Source organism: Lynx canadensis, chromosome C1, assembly GCF_007474595.2.
Source record: "Lynx canadensis isolate LIC74 chromosome C1, mLynCan4.pri.v2, whole genome shotgun sequence".
Taxonomy (NCBI): domain Eukaryota; kingdom Metazoa; phylum Chordata; class Mammalia; order Carnivora; family Felidae; genus Lynx; species Lynx canadensis.
The window spans coordinates 105,243,563-105,267,207 of record NC_044310.1 but is presented as its reverse complement, the minus strand read 5'-3'; the positions used below and the strand labels follow the sequence as shown (position 1 = coordinate 105,267,207).

General features: G+C 37.5%; 1 protein-coding gene across 4 annotated transcripts in view; it reads left to right on the top strand.

Moving 5' to 3' along the window:
* Positions 1-23,645, top strand: part of ARNT (aryl hydrocarbon receptor nuclear translocator) — a 77,985-nt gene that overhangs the window by 22,231 nt on the left and 32,109 nt on the right. For all 4 annotated transcript variants that reach the window (XM_030327769.2, XM_030327770.2, XM_030327768.2 and 1 more), the window contains exons 2-5: positions 3,462-3,573; positions 10,756-10,800; positions 18,127-18,171; positions 22,358-22,402. In XM_030327769.2, the coding sequence (XP_030183629.1) occupies positions 3,462-3,573; positions 10,756-10,800; positions 18,127-18,171; positions 22,358-22,402 (247 nt within the window). The remainder of the gene's footprint in view (positions 1-3,461; positions 3,574-10,755; positions 10,801-18,126; positions 18,172-22,357; positions 22,403-23,645) is intronic.

The window sequence follows — 23,645 nt, the reverse complement described above, 5'->3', positions numbered from 1 at the left end:
CTTAACCGACTGCGCCACCCAGGCGCCCCTAAAGAACCAGCTTTGAATTCATTTATTTTTTTAAAAATATTTTTCTGTTTTCAAATTCATTGATTTATGTTGTCTATTACTTCCTTTTGCTTGCTTTTGGGTTTATTTTGTTCTTTTTTTTTTTTTTTTTTTTTTTTTTTTTTTGAGAGAGGGAGAGCACACAGCCCAAGTGGAGGAGAGGGACGGAGGGAGAAAGAGAATCCTAAGCAGGCTCCACACTCAGCCTGGAGCCTGATGTGGGGCTCAATCCCACAACCCTGGGATCACGACCCAAGCTGAAACCAAGAGTTGGACGTTCAACCAACCAAGCCACCCAGGCGCCCTGATTTTGTTCTTTTTCTAGGTTCTTAAAATGGAAACTTAGATTATTTGACTTTTCCTCTTTCCACTATAAGCATTTTAGCACAATAAAATTGTTTCTAAGTACAGCTTTTGCTGTGTCCCACAAATTTTACTGTTTTGTGATTACATTCATATTTTATTTCTGTGTACTTTGTATTTCCTTTGAGGCTTCATTTTTGATTCATTGATTTTTTTTAGAAGTGTGTTGTTTAATGTCCAAGTGTATGGTGATTTTCCTGTTCTCTGTTACTGAGTTCTAGTTTAATTCCATTGTAGTTGGAGAATACAATCTGTGATTTCATTCTTGTAAATTTGTTGAGGTTTGTTTAATGGCTCAGGATATATTCTATCTTGGTTTATATTCTGGGGACAGAATATAAAGAATATAAGAATGTGTACCTGCTATTGTGTGGTGGAATCTTTCTGTAAATGTTAATTAGACCCTGTTCGTTGAGGCTGTCATTTTTTTTTTTTAATCTTTGCTGATTTTCTGTCTAATTGTTCTGTCAGTTGAATGAGGGGTGTTGAAATCTCCAACTATAATTATTTTCTTCTTTCTGTTATGTCAGTTTTTGTTTAACAGATTTTGGAGCTCTGTTGTTTGGTACATACATACCAACTGTCTTCTTGGTGGCTTGAATATTATATAATGTGCTTTGTCTGTGGTCGGTTTATCTGATTATTAATATAGCTACTCTTGCTTTCCTTTGATTGGTGTTTACATGATATATCTTTTTTCATTCTTTTGCTTCCAGCCTGTCTCTGCTGTTATATTTGAAGCAACTTTTTTGTGGACTGCATGTAGTTGGGAGTTGGGTTATGTTTTTTAATTTGCTCTGCCAATCTCTGTTAATTGGTATATTTATATTACATAAAATTATTAATATGTTAGGGCTTAAGTTTGCTGTTTTATTTTTTGTTTTCTGTTTGTTTGGGTTTTTATTTCTGTGTTTTTTTCTCTGCCTTCCTGTAGGTAATTTGAACATTTTTTAGAATTCCATTTTGAGGGGCACCTGGATGGCTCAGTTGGAAGAGTGTACATTTCTTGATCTTGCGGTTGTGGGTTTGAGCCACATCATATTGGGAATGGAGATTACTAAAAAACAAACAAAAAACCTAAAAAAAATCTTAAGTAAGAATCCCATTTTGATTTGTTTATGTTTGCTGGTGTATCACCTTGTATACCTTTTCCAGTAATTGCTGTAGTGAGCATTGCATTATGTCTCATAACATCACAGTCTGTTGGTGTCATTTTAACACTTTAAGTGTTGACATCTTACCACCCTTTAATATCCTTATTTGTAATTGGTATTAATTATTTTTTCTGTATTCATTTAGAAACAGATAGTGTTGTATTTTTTTGCTTCAATCATTAAACATAATGTAGAGGACTCAAAGGAGAAGGAAAGCCTATTGATTTTACCCATATTTTTGCATATTGTGTGTTTTTTTATTTCTTTGATATATGTTGATGTGTTGTGTTCCAAAATTCCTTGTTATGTAATTTCTTCTCTGTTTAGAGAATTTTGTTTAGCCATTCTTTTAGGATAGGTCTGTTGGTGGCAAGTGCTCATTAGTTTTAAATCATTAGAGACTGTGTTGATTTCTCCTTCGTTCCTGAATGATATTTTCACAGGGTGTAGGATTCTGGGTTGACTTTTTTTTTTTTTTTAACTTTAAAAGATACCATGCCACATTTTTTTGTCTCCATGGTTTCTGATGAAAACTCTGCTGTTGTGAATTATTTTTCTTCTATAAGTAACGTATCATTTATCTCTAGCTACTTTTTAGAAGTTTAATTGTTATGTGTTGGGATGGATTTCTTTAGGTTTGTCCTTTTGGGGTTTACTCAACTTCTTGAATCTGTAGGTTACATCTCTTGACAAATTTGGGAACTTTTCAGATATTATTTTTCAGCTTTGTCCTCTTTCTCTTCTCTTTTTCAGGACTCTAATGGGTAATTTCTAGTGTTGTGTCTTACATTTCACTGATTCTTCTCTTTGTTCCTTTTATTCTGCTGTTGAATCAATCCACTTAACTTTATTTCAGTTATTTTTCAGTTCTAAAATTTCTATTTGATACTTCTTTATATCTTATCTTTGTTTAGACTTTCTTTGCTGAGGCTTTCAACTTGTGTATTTGTTTCAACTGTGTTAGTAATTGTTGAAGCATTTTTATTGTGGCTGCTTTTAGAATCTTGTGAGATAATTCTAACATTTATGCCATATTGTTGGCATCTACTGATTGCTATTTTTCATTCAATTTGAAATCTTCTTGGTTCTTGGTATGATGAATGGTTCTTTCTTTTTTTTAAATTGAAGCTTGGATATTCTTGTGTTATGTGACATTGGATCTCATTTAAACCTGTTTTAGCCAGCTTTCACTGGCACCACTTTAGGAAGAGAAAGGTGAGTGAGGCTTTGTTATATTGCTAGGTAGAGTTAGAATTCCAGTTTGTTTGTTTGTTTGTTTTTCATTTTCCAAATAAAATAAGTGAAAGGATATGTTACATGTTTGCTGCATGAGTAAAATGTATAAACTAATTTTGTGTGTGTGTGTGTGTTTTAGATTAACATTATGTCACTATCACAAGCTTTTTTTTTTTTTACTGTTTATTTTTTATTTTTGAGACAGAGACAGAGCATGAACAGGGGAGGGGCAGAGAGAGAGAGGGAGACACAGAATCTGAAACAGGCTCCAGGCTCCGAGCTGTCAGAACAGAGCCCGATGTGGGGCTCGAACCCACGAACTGTGAGATCATGACGTGAGCTGAAGTTGGACGCTTAACCGACTGAGCCACCCAGGCGCCCCTCACAAGCTTTTAAAAATAAAGGCTGCAGATAGAATATAGTACTCCCTTTTCCAAACTCTGTGAAGCAGGGAGAAGTGAAGTAGGGAATGTATACTTTCACCAGTGTAAGAATTTAAGAAGAGCAATGTGGATATGAGCATAAGGGTTTTCTAGCAAACTACTGAGATTTCACCCATAGCTTGAGCCTTTCTTCCAAGAAGCTAACTTGATGATGATGATGATGATAAGAAGACAGGACTATCTTTTTTAAATGTATATTTCCATTTTTCTTTGATAGAAATGACATCAGATGTACCATCACTGGGTCCAGCCATTGCCTCAGGAAACCCTGGGGCTGGGATTCAAGGTGGAGGAGCCATTGTCCACAGGGCTATTAAGCGGCGATCAGGGTGAGTTTGGATATCATGTGTTGTGAGTGTCTCTCCTGTAAGCCAGCCTGATTTAGTTAGTGGCTGAATCCTCTTGGCTATGCTTAACCCTTTCACTTCAACTGGTTACTTAACTACACTGCTGTCAGATATCTTTCTTTAGTTCCTGGATTTTTTCCTTACACAGAATTAACATTTTTATCTAACTTTCTTTTGTGCAGGTTTTTTTTTTTTTAATTTTATTTTTTATTAAGTTTTTTATTTTAATTATTATATAGTTAACATATAGTGTTATATTAATTTCAGGTGTACAATATAGTGATTCAACAATTCTGTACATCGTTACTCAAGTGCTCATCATATGTGTACTTTCAATCCCCTTCACCTATTTCACCTGTTCCTGCCACATTCCCTCTGATATGCTTTATTTTATTTTATTTTTTAATGTTTATTTATTTATTTTGAGAGAGAGAGAGCAGGGGAGGGGCAGAGAGAGAGGAAGAGAGAGGATCCCAAGCAGGCTCCACATTCAGTGGAATGTAGTGCAGGGCCTGATGCAGGGCTTGATATCACGAACTGTGAGATCATGACCTGAGCCGAAATCACGAGTCAGACTCTTGACTGACTGAGCCACCCTATGTTCCAATATGCTTTATTTTAAATGAGTACCCTGAGTTAAAGTATTTTTTTTTCAAAAAGAGCATTTCTTAATGATGCATATTTGAGAATATATGGTTCTAAAAGATATAATATATAAAACATTCCATCCAAGAAAAATAGAGTGCACATTTTCTTCAAGTACACATAGAAGTACACATAGAAGAATCCATTGGTTAATTCACTTAAGAAAAGGCATACCAAATATTACAAATTTAAGAAAACTGAAATCATACCAAGTGTATTTTCCAGCCACAATGGCAAAAAACCAAAGATCAACAGTAAAACAAATCTGGAAAATTTACAATGTAAATTTACGTTAAATATTTAATATGTAAAAACTAACACGCAACTGCATGAGCAGTGGGCAAAATAAGAAATCAAATGGCAAATGAAAATATGTCTCAAAACAAAAGAAAAAGAAGACACAATATTGCAAAACTTACGGGATGCAGCAAAAACAGATGTTAGAGTGAAATTTGTGCTGTCAATCTTTGTATTAAAAACTCAAGACAAGTTAACATTACACCACAAAGGACTAGAAAAAAAAGAAACATAGCTGAAATTTAGGAGATGAAAGAAATAACAAAGAAAAGTCAGAAATAAAGACCATAATAAACAATAGCATAACATTGAAAGTAATGACCAGTTTTTCCAAAAAAGTAAACAAAATTGGAATTATTTTAACATTAACTAAGGGGAAAAGACTCAAAAACTACAATGAGTACCAAAATGGAAGAGAAAACAATACAACAGGTAACCACAGAAATACAATAGATAACATAGATTACTATAAACTGTTATATACTAACAAATCTGATAATTTAGGAAAAAAACAAAAACAGATAATTCCTAAAAACATACAAGTTACCAAGATTGAATTATGAGTCTTTTTTTTATTAAAAAAAAATTTTTTTTTTAAATGTTTATTTTTGAGACAATGCGAGAGACAGAGTGCAAGCAGTGGAGGGGCAGACAGAGGGAGACACAGAATCTGAAGTGGGCTCCAGGCTCTGAGCTGTCAGCCCAGAGCCCAGTATGGGGCTCAAACTCACGAACCGTGAGATCATGACCTGAGCCGAAGTCAGACGCTTAACCAACTGAGCCACTCAGGCGCCCCTGAATTATGAGTCTTGAATGCAACAAGTAGGAAGTCTTCTTAGACCACTGACATGAATGAAAGTTGAATTTAGGAATCAAAAATCTCCCAGCACAGAAAACCTGAGGCACATGGCTTCATCGGCAAACCCCACTAAACATTAAAAAAAAAAAAAAAAAAAAAAAAATTAATGACAATCTTCATCAAAATCTTACAAATAATGGAATAAAGGGAACACATTCAGAATCATTCCACCAGGTCAGTACTACCCTGATACCAAAGCAGCACTAAAGCAATACAAGAACAAAGAAGTCTACTTTATCTGGTATAAGTATTGCTACTCTTTCTTTTGATATCCATGTGTGTGCTGCTTTTCCACTTCCTCACTTTCAGTCAGCAGGTATCGTTAGGTCTAAAATGAGTCTCTTGTAGGCAACATATAGAAGGGTCTTGTTTTGTTTTTTAAGTTTTTTTTAATGTTTATTTATTTATTTATTTTGAGAGAGATTGCAAGCAGGGAGATGTAGAGGGTGAGGGAGAGAGAATCCCAAGCAGGCTCCGTACTGCTCCCACGTGGGACTGGATCCCATGAATTGGGAGATCATGATCTGAGCCAAAATCAAGAGTTGGATGTTCAACCGATTGAGCTACCCAGACACCCCCAAGGGTCTTGGTTTTTATCCATTCGGTCATCCTATAATCTTTTGATTGGAACTTTTAGTCCATTTACATTCAAAGTAATTATTGGTAGATGTGTATTGCTACTTTATTGCTTGCTTTGTTGTTTCTGGAGATTTTCTTTGATCCTTTATCACTTTTGATCTCCCCTTTGCACTCAAAGAGTCACCCTTAATATTTCTTTTTTTTTTTAATGTTTTTATTTATTTTTGAGAGAGAGAGAGAGCGAGAGTGAGACACAGAATTCGAAGCAGGCTCCAGGCTCTGAGCTTTCAACACAGAGCCCAACACGGGGCTCAGACTCATGAACTATGAGATCATAACCTGAGCCGAAGTTGGACGCTTAACCGACTGAGCCACCCAGGCGCCCCATCCCCTTTAATATTTCTTGTAGGCCTGGTTTAGTAGTCACGAACTCCTTTAGTTTTTATTTGGGAAACTCTTGTCTCCCCTTCTCAATGATAGACTCTTGCTGGTTAGAGTATTCTTGGCTCCAGATTTTTCCCATTCAACACTGAATATATCATGCAACTCCCTTCTGGCTTGCCAAGTTTTTGTTGATTAATCTCCAGCTAGCTTTATGAGTTTTCCCTTGTACATTAAGGACTTCTTTTGTCTTGGTGCTTTTAGTATTTTTTATCAGTATAGTTTGCAAATTTAATTCCAGTATGTCTTGGTGTTGTCCTTTTATTGATTTTGATGGGAGTTCTTTGTGCTTCTTGGATCTGGAGGTCTGTTTCCTTCTCCAGATTAGGGAAGTTTTCTGCTTTCGTTTCTTGAAATAAATTTTATGCCCCCTTTTCTCTGTCTTTTTCTGAGACTCCTATAATACATATGTTACCATTGTTTGATCGAGTCCCTGAGTTCTAAGTCTATTCTTGTCTTGCATAATTCTGTCTTTTGTTCAGCTTTATTACTTTCTATTATTTTGTCTTCTAGATCAGTAATTCATTCCTCTGCTTTTTCCAGCTTCCTGTTCATTGCATCAAGTCTGTTTCCAATCTTTTTCATTGCATTCTTCATCTCTGATTGATTCTTTTTTAATTCTTTTATCTCTGTTGCAAGGGTCTCACTGATGCTTCTTTTCTCAAGCCCAGTGAGTATCCTTATGATTGTTGCTTTAAATGCCTCCTTTTCCTGAAAGTAGTGAAACCAGTAAAACCAGAAATGTCTGTAAAGCCCAAAGATTTCATGGTTGCTGAGAAAACTCAGTTTTCTTTAAACTTTGTGTCTGCATTTTCAAAATTAGAGAATGCTGAACTGCAGTGTATTTCTCCACTAAGGTATTGATATGTTGCTTGGTTTGGAATGCAGAGTCCATTCATTTCCAGAAGCGTGTATGTATTTATGTATTTCCAGAAGTATTTATTAATTGCCTAATTAGTATAAGATATTGTGCTGATTGCTAGTATGATACAAAGATAAATAAGATACGGTTCTTGTCTTTAAGTTGCTTATGTCCTGAAGGGAATAATCATTATACATATAAATAGAGTACAAGGTAGAATATGCCAAGTTTGCTAAGAAAGGAATGCTTACAGTACTGTGTATTTTTGTGTATGGAAATCCCATAATTAGTAAAGATTGGAAAAGCTTCAGAAAAGAGTTTGCTTTAGAAAAGCCTGAGAGAATTGGTAGTATTTTGTCCATTTTTTGGTGTTAAATTTCTCTTTCTTTCCTTTTAAAAACTGTGGAACCAGTATTACAACTAGTCTTTAAATTTCGCCCACTAATAGTAATGCAAGAGTGATCCCTGGGTTTAGGTGGTAACATGAGTAACATTTTAAGAGTTGCTATGTCTCCAAGAGTTTTACACATTTTTAACTCACTGAATAAGTAACTTACTCAAGGTTCTTGGCCAGTAAATGGAAGATCTTTGATATGAACCTTGGGAGGTTAGGGGGTTTAGCTTCAGAGTACACTCTCTTAAACACAGTTTATGTTTTTGTATAATAGCAAACAATTGGAAATGATATAAATATCAAAATTAGGGGATTACGTATTATATTTGAAAATGAAGTATTGTATAGCTATTAGAAGTGACAAGTATGTATCAGTGCATGGTGTGCCTAGATGGCTCTGTCAACTAAGTGTTTGACTCTTGATTTTAACTTAGGTTGTGATCTCAGGGTTGGTGAGGTTGAGCCCCTGCTTGGGATTCTTTCCCTCTCTGCCCCTCCCTGTGCACCTGTGTGTTCTTTCTCTCAAGATAAAAAATAAACTTTAGAAGTGACAGATATGTATCAGTACAGGAAAATGTTCACAATATATTGGAAGGTTACAATTTATGTAATACATCACTCTGTCAGGAAGAAATATGTATAACGTGTGCGTAGCAAAACTGAAGGGATGCTCATCAGATTTCTAGATGATGAGATTATGGGGGATTTTTTTTCTTTTGTTTTTAATTTCTAGATTTTCTGAAATGAATGTATGTTGTAATCAGGAAAAAAAATTTTTTTAAGTTTATTTATTTTGAGAGAACGTGTGTGAGAGAGCATGAGCAGGGGAGTGCCAGAGGGAGAGGGAGAGAGAATCCCAAGCAGTCTCCATGCCGCCAGTGAAGAGCCTGACATGGGGCTCGAGCCCATGAACCATGATATCATGACCTGAGCCAAAATCAAGAGTCAGATGCTTAACCAACTGAGCCACCCAGGCGCCCCATCAGGAAAATATATTAAAAGAAGTAATACACATTCTTTTAAAGAAAGATTGGAAGATGGAAAGAATAAAATAGCAATAATCCTATTGCCCCAAGTCATGTCCTATCATTTTTTTAGTGTAATTCCTTCATTCTTTATATGTAGATTTTTTTAGTAGTTGTAATCATATAATTATATAGATTTTTTTTGTATTTTGTATTTTTTTTTAAGTTTTTATTTATTTACTTAGAGAGAGAGAGAATGAGCCAGGGAAGGGCAGAGAGAAAGAATCCCAAGCAGGCTCTGTGCTGGCCACAGAAGACCCAATGTGGGGCTCAGTCTCATAGACTGTGAGATCATGACCTGAACCGAAGTCCAGAGTTAGACACTTAACCAGCTAAGCCACCCAGGCACCCCTGTTTTTGTTTTTGTTTTTTTTTTTAATTTTTTTTTAACGTTTATTTATTTTTGAGACAGAGAGAGACAGAGCATGAACGGGGGAGGGTCAGAGAGAGAGGGAGACACAGAATCTGAAACAGGCTCCAGGCTCTGAGCAGTCAGCACAGAGCCCGACGCGGGGCTCGAACTCACGGACTGTGAGATCATGACCTGAGCCGAAGTCGGCCGCTTAACCGACTGAGCCACCCAGGCGCCCCTTGTTTTGTTTTTTAAGTGGGCTCCATGCCCAGTGTAGAGCCCCAGTGCACACGGCTTGACCTCACAACTTTGAGATCAAGACCTGAGATCAAGAGACTGAAGCTTAACCAACTGAGCCACCCAGGCGACCCTAATTATATAGTTTTATATAGCCTGGTCTTTTCACCTAACCATATGTAACCTTTTTTTTTTTCTTGTTGTTAAATATTTTACATAAATATAATTTTTCATAGTTATATAAGAGGATATACTTGGTTTCCTATTTTGGAACATTTAAGTTGTTTTGAAGATGTAAATAAATGCTCTGTGAACATCTTTGTATATAAATTTTTTTTCTTGAGTTATTTCCTTAGGATAGATTCTTAGAAATGGAGTTATTGGGTTAATAGGTAGATTTTGAACACATGATTAGGGGGCTACAGGGAGGAAGAGGAATGAACCGACTGAGCCACCTAGGCACCCCAGTATATAACCCATCTAGAGACTCATAATGTGAGGTTATGATACTAGTAGAGATGCCAAGAGTGGTCACTGGGTTAAAGTGGTATCATTTTAGTTTAATAGAGTACAGAGATTAATAGGAGATTGTCCTATCTTGTTACCTATAATCTTCCTAATCCCTTGAAAGTCACTGCTGCTTTCACTAAATAACATGTCTTATAGCATATTGGTTTTGCTTCTCACATGGCACTTTTCTATTCTCACTTGTTTTATATTTTTGTCTACATAGACAGTCCCTTGAGGTCAAGTCTCTTGTTTTCTTCTCATCTAGCATTGTGTTGAGTGTAGCATATATTATATGTTTATTAGATGTATGATGGAAAGAAGCATTATTTGATAACTTTCTGAGATATTAAATTACTCCCTTATGTATCATCACTGTTTTGGAATATGTTTCAGAAAGCTGGTAACCTAGCTTAGCCTATAGAAATGAAAAATGGGGGCACCTGGGTGGATCAGTCAGTTAAGCATCTGACTCTTGACTTTGGCTCAGGTCATGATCTCATGGCTTGTGAGTTCAAGCCCCACATCCGGCTCTGTGCTGACAGTGTAGAGCCTGCTTGGAATTCTCTCTTTCCTCTCTGTGCCCATCGCCGCCTCCCCAAAAATAAGTAAATGAACTTTTAAAAACTTTCACAGAAATGAAAAATGGACCTGAATTATTCATATTAATTTTTCATTTTGATTTTTGAGTGGATTCCTGTTCCTTGGTAGAGGTTGTACTCTGATGTAAAATTTTGGCAAAGGTGGATTGCCAACTTAGGAAAATGTAAGGTAGCAGTGGGTACTCTTTTGATTGCCCAGTTTAGTGCAAGGAAGTCATATAGCTTTGTTTCACTTCTGTACACCTCCTCTTTTCCTTCTTCCATTTGGGTGAGTGTTCAGATAGCTTGTGGGTTGAGAATTTTTAATTTCATAATGCTCTGTATTGGCAGTAGGCTTATAATATTTACTCTTGGCTTTCTCCAGGTTGGATTTTGATGATGATGGAGAAGGGAACAGTAAATTTTTGAGGTAAGATTTTGAAAAATTTTCTCTAGATTTCTGATAATAAAAATTAGTTCACACACAAAAAAATTAGTTCATGATATTTCTGACTTGTAATATTTTTGTCCTTAGGCCTAAGGAGAGTGCTTCATCCTAAAACTAAAGTTTCCTATTATGTTATAACTCATAATAATTTTTTAAAGCAGTTTGTTAATGGCTCTAAGGGAAGGAGCTCAGTGAAGAGAGGGCAGGGAATTCCTAAGGCCCTCTGTTTCTGTTATCTGTTACTGTGTGGTTTAAAAATAATAATGATTTATAGTTTCTCACAATGCTGTGGATTGGCTGGGTTGTTATGGTGTTTTCTTTCTTTTTTTTTTTTTTAAATTTTTTTTTCAACGTTTATTTTATTTTTGGGACAGAGAGAGACAGAGCATGAACGGGGGAGGGGCAGAGAGAGAGGGAGACACAGAATCGGAAACAGGCTCCAGGCTCCGAGCCATCAGCCCAGAGCCCGACGCGGGGCTCGAACTCACGGACCGCGAGATCGTGACCTGGCTGAAGTCGGACGCTTAACCGACTGCGCCACCCAGGCGCCCCTGTTATGGTGTTTTCTTTGTGGTCTTTTATCCTTAAGGAGGTCGTCAGAGTTTTTTTACATGCTGTTGGCTACAATCTAAAGGACAAGTCCCAGTCTAAGTTCTTAGCAAACCTTTGCTTTATGTTGACATTTGCTTGTGTCCCGTTGGCCAAAGCAAATCTTATATCCAAGTCCTGAGTCAGGGTGGGAGGAAGGTAAGGTATAATTCCTTGGGGGGGTCATTAATGTACCTTTCATACCTTCTGATACCTGTTGACTTCTACAGACCAGGAATTGGTATTTGTATCCTTGAATGATGAATCTTCTGGAACACTGAAAATGGATTTTTTTTTCTTTTTTGAATTTTATTAAAAAAATTTTTTTTTTAACATTTATTTATTATTGAGAGACACAGAGCGTGAGCAGGGGAGGGGCAGGGAGAGGGGAGACACAGAATCCAAAGCAGGCTCCAGGCTCTGAGCTGTCAGCACAGAGCCTGATGAGGGGCTCGAACCCACAAACTGTGAGATCATGACTTGAGCCGAAGTCAACCCAACCAACTGAGCCACCCAGGCGTCCCTTGAATTTTATTTTTGAGAGAGAGAGTGTGAGCTGGGGAGGGGCAGAAGGAGAGAGAGAATCTTAAGCAGGCTCCATGCTCAGCCTGGAACCCACCACAGGACTCGATCCTGAGACCCTGGAATGATGGCCTGAACTGAAATCAAGAGTTGGACACTCAACTGACTGCCATCCAGGTGCCCCCTGGACTTTTCGATATATTGATGGAGGAGTTTTTTCAGAGAAGAGAAATACTTATTCTGGCTGAAGATCTATGATTTGGCTTTGTTTTTAAGTAAGGAAAGCAGTAAGAATCAAAGAAAGGAAAATAGCCTTGCCTGCAACCTGCCTTTTTTTCTTTCCAGAGTTGAAAATGTTACGTAGGTGGGTCTACTTTGCTGACAAATATTTAATAAATAAAGTAGCCGTATTTAAAAAATATATGTGTAATATGAGTGTCCAGATTTCATTTATTTGTTTTATTAACTAAATCTTTAAAAAGTAATATATGTTGTTAGTTTTTAAGCAGTACAAAGTTATATATAGTGCAATTATATCTTCCTTTCACTTCAGACCCTTCCCCTTAGACAAGTACAGTTTCCAGTTTATTGAGTATCCTTCCAGAAATATTCAGTACATATGTAAGTGTCTTTCAGTGTGTTTGTGTGCATGTATATTCATAATCTCCTCAATTTTTGTTTTTGCATAGAGGATGCCCATATTATAAATTAAATTGCTTGCCATTGTTTAGTTTTATAATGCTTAAGTGCAGTCAGAGACATCTATTTTTTTTTTTCATTTTCTTTCTTTTTTTTTTTTTAAAGTAATTTTTAAAGTTAGGCTTGTATTTCTCACTACTTACTAGTTGCTGAATCCTACCAGATATTCTTGAAAACAACAACCATGACTTGGCTACCATAAAGAAATCATTTCAAAATATTGGAGAAAATAATTCTCCAAGAGAGCTCTTGAGAATTAATGAGTATTAATAAAAGTGAAGAGGGGAAGATATTTCAATTTTGGTGGAAGGATGGACTTTCTCAAACAATTCTGGAAATTCTTCCATTGGGAATCCCTAATTATGATGATAGATGCTATTAGTGGAACTGTGTTGTGCATATGAATGGCATAGTGGTAACCACTAGTCTTACTTGTCAATTAGCTCTGGCCCTGAGTCATTGCCTCCATTTCCAAAAAATCTAGTAGGTACAAGAGATATGCAGTCCAGAAAAGTTCATTTTTCCTTTCCCCAATCATAAAAAAAAAACAAAAAACAAACAAAAAAAACTGTCACAGTTCATTTTACCAAGTGGGTCATAATGCCTCAGAGAGGCATCTCCAAATTTCTTTATCTTTTTTTTCTTTTTCTTTTTCTTTTTCTTTTTCTTTTTCTTTTTCTTTTTCTTTTTCTTTTTCTTTTTCTTTTTCTTTTTTTAAACAATTGCAATTTTCCACTCTGGTCAATGTATGAAAGCCTTACTTGCATTGTTTCTGTAAGTCAGCACTAAATCTCCTTGGTGGATGCTACTTTTGAAAGTTTTAATTTATTTCTTTCTATTGATTTGTTCAAATGCCATTTTGTTACATTCTCCAGACATCTATAACATAATTTTTAAGAATGTCAAGGCTTTGAAACTCTAGGTACAATATCAGAGTTACTAGTGTCTAGAATAGTGCTTCTCAAACTTTAATGCATGTACAGAGCCACCTGGGATTTCTTGTTACGATGAAGATTCTAATTCAGTAGGTCTGGGGTAGGGCCCAAGGCTCTGCATTCTGATTCACTCTTAGGTGATGCTGCTGCTTCCAGCTACTGACCATACTTTAAGTAGTAAGGATCTAGAAGACTCAGTCTTGAGATTCCAAGTTAGTATATAAATTATAGGTCTTTTTTTCAGTTTAGGTCACATGTTTTCACCAGGAGTTTATAGCATCTGATTTAAAGTGTGCTTGTGTCCTAGGAACAGACCATTTGTACTTGAGCTAAAATTCCACTACATCTCATGTTTGCCCATTCTTCTTCTGCTCTCCTGTTCTTTTTATTTTTTTTTTTAATTTTTTCTTCTTTTTTTATTTTAGAGAGAGAACACAGGCAGGGGAGAGGGCCAAAGAGCGCATGTGCACGTGAGAGAGATGGAGAGAGAGAGAGAGAGAGAGAGAGAGAGAGAGAGAGAGAGAATGAGAATATTTTAAGCAGGCTCCACACTCAGCGTGGAACCAGACTAACCAGACTCAGGGCTCGATCCCATGACCCTGGAATCATGACCTGAGCCAAAATCAAGAGTCAGAAACTCAACCACCTAGGTGCCCCTCCTGTTATTTGCAAAAACTGAAAATTCTTAAGGTTGGACTAGTTGAGGATATACAGCCTATGAAGAAACAATATAAATTTGGCTCTATTTTTTTTTAAACATTTGTTTATTTTTGAGAGACAGAGAGACACAGAGTATGAGCAGAGGAGGGGCAGAGAGAGAGGGAGACACAGAATTCGAAACAGGCTGCAGGCTCCAAGCTGTCAGCACAGAGCCCGATGCGGGGCTCGAACTCACAAACTGTGAGATCATGACCTGAGCCAGAGTTAGTTGCTTAACTGACTGAGTCACCCAGGTGCCCCTTGGCTCTAATTTAATAACTGGTTTAACTGCAAATTTCGTGAGATTTAACCTTTCTCCCAAAAGCTCAAAGTTGATAGATCTTTGCTATATCCTGTAGCAGTGAGAAGAGGAAAATTTAAATGATCCAGAGAATAGTGTTTCTATTTTTAATTTAATTTTAACTTATTTTTAGATGATTTTTATTTCTATTCTTGAGTAATCTCTATACCCATCATGGGGCTCAATCTCACAACCCCTAGATGAAGAATTGTATGCTATACCGACTGAACTAGCCAGGCACTCCTAGAGTAGTGTATTTAAAGTTAGGTTTCTCTCCCCCAACAAATCCTGTAGGTTCTGTATTTAGCAGACATGGGTTATTGCTTACTAAGTACCAAAGTTGTTAGGATGAATGGATTGTTTCCTTGATCAAAGCGATAAAGGGGCGCCTGGGTGGCGCAGTCGGTTAAGCGTCCGACTTCAGCCAGGTCACGATCTCGCGGTCCGTGAGTTCGAGCCCCGCGTCGGGCTCTGGGCTGATGGCTCGGAGCCTGGAGCCTGTTTCCGGTTCTGTGTCTCCCTCTCTCTCTGCCCCTCCCCCATTCATGCTCTGTCTCTCTCTGTCCCAAAAATAAATAAAAACGTTAAAAAAAAATTAAAAAAAAAAAAAGCGATAAAGAGCATTGTTTAAGCCATAACTAAAAATTATCTCTTAAAAATTTCTGTGGATCAACTAAAACAGTGAAAAGATAACCTATGGAATGGGACAAAATATTTGTAGAGCATGGATCTGATAAGAGGCTAATATCTATAACATGTGAAGAACTATCACAACTCAATAAGAAAAAACGCTACCTGATTATAAATGGGTAAAGGACTTGAATAGAAATTTTCCAAAGAAGATATGCAGATGGCAAACCAGATTATAAAAAGATGTCCTACTCACTAGTCATGAGAAATGCAAATAGAAACTACAGTGAGATACCACCCCACACCCATGATGATGGCCACCATCAAAGAAACAGAAAATAGGGGCACCTGGGTGGCTCAGTTAGTTAAGCATCTGACTTCAGCTCAGGTCATGATTTGTGAGTTCGAGCCTCATATCGGGCTCTGTGCTGACAGCTCAGAGCCTGGAGCCTGGTTTGGATTCTGTGTCTCCCTTTTTCTCTGCCCTTCCCCCACTTGCCCTCTTTTCTCTCTCTCTCTCAAAAGTAAATATTTAAAAAAAAGAAACAGAAAATAAACGTTAGATAAGGATGTGAAGAAATGAGAATCCTTGTGCACTGTTGGTCGGACTGTAAATTATAAATTTAACCACTGTCGAAAACAGTATGGATTCCTCAAAAATTAAAAACAGAATCATTGTATGATTCAGCAGCCCCACTTCTGGTTATAAATATCCAGAGTAATTGAAAGCAGAGTCCTTGGTACAAAAACAGACACTCAGATCAATGGAACAGAATAGAGAACCCAGAAATAGACCCACAAATGTATGGCTAACTAATCTTTGACAAAGCCAGAAAGAATATCCAATGGAATAAAGACAGTCTCTTCAGCAAGTGATGCTGGGAAAACTGGACAGCGACATGCAGAAAATGAACCTGGACCACTTTCTTACACCATTCACAAAAAGAAACTCAAAATAGGTAAAAGACCTAAATGTAAGACCGAAAGCCATCAAAATCCTCTAGGAGAAAGCAGGCAAAAACCTCTGTGATCTTGGCCACAGCAACTTTTTACTTAACACGTCTCCGGAGGCAAGGGAAACAAACGCAAAAATGAACTATTGGGACCTCATCAAAATAAAAAGTTTTTGCACAGTGAAGGAAACAGTCAGCAAAACTAAAAGGCAATGGACGGAATGGGAGAAGATATTTGCAAACGACATATCAGATAAAGGGTTAGTATCCAAAATCTATAAAGAACTTATCAAACTAAACACCCAAAAACCAAATAATCCAGTGAAGAAATGGGCAAAAGACATGAATAGACACTTCTCCAAAGAAGACATCCAGATGACCAACTGACACATGAAAAAATATTCCACATCACTCATCATCAGGGAAATAGAAATCAAAACCACAATGAGATACCACCTCACACGTGTCAGAATGGCTAGCATTAGCAACTCAGGCAATAACAGATGTTGGCGAGGATGCGGAGAAAGAGGATCTCTTTTTGCATTGCTGGTGGGAATGCAAGCTGGTGCAGCCACTCTGGAAAACAATATGGAGGTTCCTCAAAAAATTAAAAATAGAATGACCTTACGACCCAGCAGTTGCACTACTATGTATTTATCCAAGGGATACAGGTATGCTGTTTCGAAGAGACACGTGCACCCCAATGTTTATAGTAGCACTATTAACAATAGCCAAAGTATGGAAAGAGCCCAAATGTCCATCAATGAATGAATGGATAAAGAAGATTTGGTATATATATACAATGGAGTATTACCTGGCAATCAAAAAGAATGAAATCTTGCCATGTGCAACTACGTGGATGGAATTGGAGGGTATTATGCTAAGCAAAGTTAGAGAAAGATAAATATCATATGACTTCACTCATATGAGGACTTTAAGACACAGAACAGATGAACATAAGGGAAGGGAAGCAAAAACAATATAAAAACAGGGAGGGGTACAAAACATAAGAGACTCTTAAATATGGAGAACAAACAGAGGGTTACTGGAGGGGTTGTGGGAGGAGGGGTGGGCTAAATGGGTAAAGGGCAATAAGGAATTTCTCCTGAAATCATTGTTGCACTATATGCTAATTAATTTGGATATAAATTAAAAAAATAAAATTATTTTATAAATAAAAGAGTCTTAAAGAGATATTTGGACACTCATGTTCGCTGCCCCATTTTCACAATAGCCAAGAGATGAAGCTACCCAAATAACCATTTATAGATGAATACCTAAAGAAAATGTGGCATATATGTCCAATGGAATATTGTTCAGCCTTAAAAAGGAAAGAAATCCTGGCATATGCTACAATACGGATGAATGTTGGAGACATTATACTAAGTAAAATAAGCCAGTCACAGAAAGACTGTATAGTCTCACTTAATAAGAGGTATCTAAAGTAGTTAAAATTAGAGACAGAAAGCATAGTGATAGTTGCCAGGAGCTGGGAGTCAGGTGGGGAGGAGATGGGAAGATGATGTTTAGTGGCTACAGAGTTTGAGTTTTACAAGGTTAGAACCTTACATAGATCTGTTGCACAACAATATGAATATAGTTAGTACTACCAAAGTGTACTCTTAAAATTTACCATCTTAACCTTTTTTATGTTCCATGTCCCCCCTCCCCCTCCTAATAATTAAACAGAACAGAACTATCCCTAACCTCAGAGTGGTGCTGACAGGGCAGTCAGCTGGGCCCTCATGAGGTCATCATCTTTTTTTGGAGTGTTTGATAAATAAGGGTAAAGGAGAACATATAAGAGTCGTGGGTTTTTTAAGTTCTGTGGGATGCTATTACTGTCTCTGTTGCCTTGTGATACTTTTCCATTGGCGCTTTTTTTTCTATTGAATATTTTTACCCCTTTTCTAGTTTTTATTTCAGAATGAAATAGATAACAAGTATAATGCTTTGAGCTAATCCCATTTTTCTCCTTCAGGTGTGATGATGATCAGATGTCTAATGATAAGGAGCGATTTGCCAGGTAATGTAGTAGAGCATCTTGGGCCATCTTGTGGAATCAGGCAAACAAGCATATTGAGTTTTAATTTGATCTCATTGAGAGTTAATTTCTCTGTTCAGTCTTCTTCCTATTCTGAAAGCTGACAGAATTACGTATGACAGCTATTGTTAATGTTCAGGTAACATGGCTTCAAACTGATGGTAGAATTTACACAGTGTTTTTATTCATATGATAGGTAGCTATACATTGTGCTTGCTGGGTGTCCACAGGAACACAGGCTATGGATTTCTTGGTTGCATTTTTATTGAATGGGTCCACAAAATTTGTACAGATAATAGTTTTCTTTTAAAAATGACAACAGATTTGTAGCAACGTGGATGGAACTGGAGAGTGTTATGCTAAGTGAAATAAGTCAGGCAGAGAAAGACAGACACCATATGTTTTCACTCTTAGGTGGATCCTGAGAAACTTAACAGAAGACCATGGGGGAGGAGGGAAGGAAAAAAAAAAGTTAGGGAGGGTGGGAGCCAAACCATAAGAGACTCTTAAAAAGTGAGAACAGTCTGAGGGTTGATGGGGGTGGGAGGGAGGGGAAAATGGGTGATGGGCATTGAGGAGGGCACCTGTTGGGATGAACACTGGGTGTTGTATGGAAACTAATTTGACAATAAATTTCATATTTAAAAAAAAAGACAACAGAAACACTTTTTGTGGAGGTGAGTTTTGATTGGAATAAATTTCTTTAAATTTTGTCAAGATGATGAAAAATGCTTTTATTCAACAACAAATCCTTCTCAAGTCAGATGTTTTGTTTTTAGGAAGTTCATTCTGTATATTATTAAACAGTGAATTGGTCTTTTTCTTTTTTTTTTTTTTAATTTTTTTTTTCAACGTTTTTTATTTATTTTTGGGACAGAGAGAGACAGAGCATGAACGGGGGAGGGGCAGAGAGAGAGGGAGACACAGAATGGGAAACAGGCTCCAGGCTCTGAGCCATCAGCCCAGAGCCCGACGCGGGGCTCGAACTCACGGACCGCGAGATCGTGACCTGGCTGAAGTCGGACGCTTAACCGACTGCGCCACCCAGGCGCCCCGAATTGGTCTTTTTCTTAATTGAGTTTGCAGCCACCTCAGAAAAACAAATAATCAAAAATCCAGTGCTTACCTGAGTTCTTAAAATATATTTACTGCTGATTTTGCTAGTCTAGGGACCATACTTTTGAGAACCACTGATGTAGAGGGCTAAGAAATGTCAGAGTAGCTTATAACTATCTGAAACAGTAAGATACCATTATAGACTTGGAATAAGAGATATTTTTTTTTATTTTTTTTTTTTAATTTTTTTTTTCAACGTTTTTTATTTTATTTTTGGGACAGAGAGAGACAGAGCATGAACAGGGGAGGGGCAGAGAGAGAGGGAGACACAGAATCGGAAACAGGCTCCAGGCTCTGAGCCATCAGCCCAGAGCCCGACGCGGGGCTCGAACTCACGGACCGCGAGATCGTGACCTGGCTGATGTCGGACGCTTAACCGACTGCGCCACCGGAATAAGAGATTTTAATAAATAAAATATGTATGGGATTTTTCTCTAGTAGCACTGTACAGGATTGATTAAAGAGAAGCACTGTACTCAGGGAAGTAGATGGGAGGCTGTTGAAGTAATAAGATAGCTCTAAAATCATAGTGCCTAGGCTAGAGTGGAGGCAATGGCAATAGGGAAGAAGTGAATTTAAGAGATTTTCAAAGGGTTTATTTATTGAAGTAGATCCTTGTAAACACTTCAGGATATGAACCATCTCTAAAATGAGAAGTTAGTCATAGATGCTTGGGGAACAGTTTTTCGAGCTGCATTAGGGTTAAGCCCTCAGGGGCACCTGGCTGGCTCAGTCTGTAGAGCATGCAATTTTGATCTTGGGGTCCTGAGTTCAAGCTCCTTGTTGGGTGTAGAGATTGCTTAAATAAATAAACTTTAAAAAAAAATTAAAAAAAGAAAGTCAAGCCATCAAATAGTACTGATGGTACAGGTTCACAGTCTCTTTTTATTTATTTATTTTTAATTTTTTTTTAATGTTTATTTATTTTTGAGACAGAGACAGAGCATGAGTGGGGGAGTGGCAGAGAGAGAGAGGGAGACACAGAATCCAAAGCAGGCTCCAGGCTCCGAGCTTTCAGCACAGAGCCCCAATGTGGGGCTCAAACTTATGGGCCATAAGATCATGACCTGAGCTGAAGTCAGATGCTTAACTGACTGAGCCACCCAGGCGCCCCAGGTTCACAGTCTCTTGATTGAAATTCCAAAAAGCTATGAAAGCATTACTTGAATTATTTTAGTTTTCATTTGTCATACTTAATATAAATATACATTCACATATTTCATTCAGAGATATGAGAGTAGATAAAGGGATTTGTAGTAGTAGGAATAATGATAATAGGAATTTTAGATATTTAACTTTCTTTCAAACAACTCATTCCTCTAAGAGAGGATTTGTTATGCTGTTCACCTCACATATCCTCCTTGGGAATTCAGTAGAGGGTCTTCAAAAACTGAAAATGTATGTATTTTCTCAAATCTTTGAAAAAAATATTTGTAGTTTGTTAAGGAACTGTAATAACCCAATGAACATTAAGTATATATACTTAATATAATGCAGTTCTCTTGTGCTTCTTATCAACATATGTATATTTTTATATTTTTGTTCTTACTGTTACTGTGTTATTTTGAATCTTTTCCTGTTGACCATTTATTTTTATTTTTGTTTTGAAGTTTATTTTGAGAGAGAGTGTGTGTGTGTGTGCGGCACTGGTGTGCACATAGGTGTGCGTGAGTTGGGGAGGGGCAGAGAGAGAGGGAGAGAGAGAATCCCAAGCAGGCTTCCCCACTGTCAGCACAGAGCCTGACATAGGGCTAGATCTCACAAACCATGAGATCATGACTTGAGCCAAAATCAAGAGTCAGATGCTTAACTGCTTAACCGACAAGCCTCCCAGGCTACCCTCATTGACCATTTTATAGAAACTTTCCCATGTACCGATAAAGTCATGGTACATGTCACAAGTGAAAAATCTTTCAGCCTGTTAATATGTCATACTTATGTAGACATTTTATTTGAGGCTTCTTTATCTATATTTAAAATGGAGTTGATTACTGATACATTGGCCTACCAGCATGTTGATGTTTCTTCAGTTGCCACCAACTCAAAGTATTTCAGTTTTCCAGAAAAACTTAGTGGTAATCCTTTGTAGCCCCCTCCAGGGGAGTGGGAGCTGGCACTGGGGATCCAGCAGTGTTGGGGCTTTACAACAAAGAAATGGGAGAGTGACTAAATAGAAATATACTACTGGGGTGTCTGGGTGGCTCAGTCTGTTGAGCATATGACTCTTGATTTTGGCTTAAGTCATGATCTCATGGTTTGTGGGATTGAGGCCCGCCCTACCCGCCCCCCGCCATGTCGGGCTCTGTGCTTGGGATTCTCTCTCTCTCTCTCTCTCTCTTTCCCTCCCTCCCTCCCTGCCTCCCTCTCCCTCTTTTTTCCTCTCCCCACTACTTGTGCATGTACTCACTCTCTTTCTCAAAATAAAAAAAAAATTAAAAAAGAAATTTACTATTTAATTACAAAATCAATGATATGGGATGTCCCAGAAACCTAATTCTTAAGTTTTATTTATATAATTTCTCCAAAGAACCCTGTTTGGCTATTTTGTCTGTGAGTGCATGTGTATGCGTCTGTGTTACAGAGAGATTATATTTTGTGATCATTTGTGACAATGTGATATTCTTATCATGATTTAGATTTTTTTTTATTATAGAATAGCATATATGGATATTTTATTTCCAAATTGGGAGCAGTGTGAGAATGGTCTTCCCTTGTTTGGTTCTTGTTCAAACTATATATATCATCGGCCTCTACAGAGATTGGCAAAGTGCTTTCTGTGTTAAGACTATGTTTATTTATAATGAATATTGGCCTTGCTTTTATGTCAACCTTTGTCCTGTAAGTTAATTTTTCTTTATCCTAACAAATGACTTTTGTAGGGTTACAGGCAAGGTTCCTGTTCATATTTTAATGTTCCTTTCTCTGCATCTATTTTGTTCTATTTCCTTTTTCTTTTCCTTTCCCCTCTCCTTCTATCCACCCATCCATCTTTCTTTCTTTTTTTCTTTCTTTTTATTTTTATTTTAGCTTAGTTCATTAATTCTATTTTTAGGTCGGATGATGAGCAGAGCTCTGCGGATAAAGAGAGACTCGCCAGGTAGGAGAACAGTATTTTCAGCATGATGAAGCAGATGCTGCTGCTTCTTCCTGTTTCTTACTCTGCTGTTTTCTTCCCCTTTCTCTTTGTGTTTTTCCTTATCTGTGGCAAGAGAGGACAAGAGTTTTTGGAAGTTTGTGTGTAACAGGAACTTTGGCTTCCCCAATCAGAAAGTGGGTGCGTTGAGGAATTTAAGTAACTGCTAATAATTTTATAGTTTTCTCTTTTCCTCATTATCTTAGCACTAAGTTTCACAGAATAAAAGTTCTTAGAAAGGAGGCAGCTGTACCAGGTGGAGCTTTAGCAGGGAAATAATCTTTTATCAGAAGACTCATAGGGGCGCCTGGGTGGCCCAGTCAGTTAAACATCCAACTTCGGCTCTGGTCATGATCTCATGGTTCATGAGTTCAAGCTGACAGTGTGGAGCCTGCTTGGGATCCTCTGCCTGCCTCTCTCTTTCTTTCTCTCTTTTTCAAAAATAAATAAGCACTTGAGAAAAAAAAAAAAAACAAAAACTAATAAATTTACCTGTGTTTGAAATTAGTGCCCAACATTTAGGCCTTAATATTTATTCCACACTTTTCTAGAAAGCACACCCTTATTTTCCTGTGTAGACTCACAGGCTAGATTACTGTGTCATAGCATTACAGCCTTCCTTTGGTGCTTGAATTTTTCATGGTTTCCCAGAAAAGTTTTAACAGCCTTGATGTGGTTATTGAAAAGGTCAGCCTTGGGGCACCTGGGTGGCTCAGTCGGTTGAGCGTCTAACTGGCTCAGGTCATGATCTCGCGGTCCGTGAGTTCGAGCCCCATGTCGGGCTCTGTGCTGACAGCTCGGAGCCTGGAGCCTGCTTCGGATTCTGTGTCTCCCTCTCTCTCTTCCCCCCTCCCATCCCCCACTCATGCTCTGCCTCTCTCTCTGTCAAAAATAAACATTAAAAAAAGAAAAAAGGTCAGCCTTCTGGATTTCAGTGTTAGAAATCTGTCAGATTCTAGGAGGACGGGTGCTTTAAGTTTGAGAGTAGAATGTTTCTCAGGGATATTAACAAATATGGACCTATGTTGTGAGATCTTTTTGCCATTTAGAAAGGAGAGTCTAGAGTTGTCTTTGGAGATTGTTGTCAATAATGTAGAAATACTAGGATATTAATGTTGTACCCAAGTTTTTCTATTTTCTGGCTTCTGTGATTTGGGACCACTCAGTAGGAGATAGATCATTGATACCAACTACATTCCCACCCCCC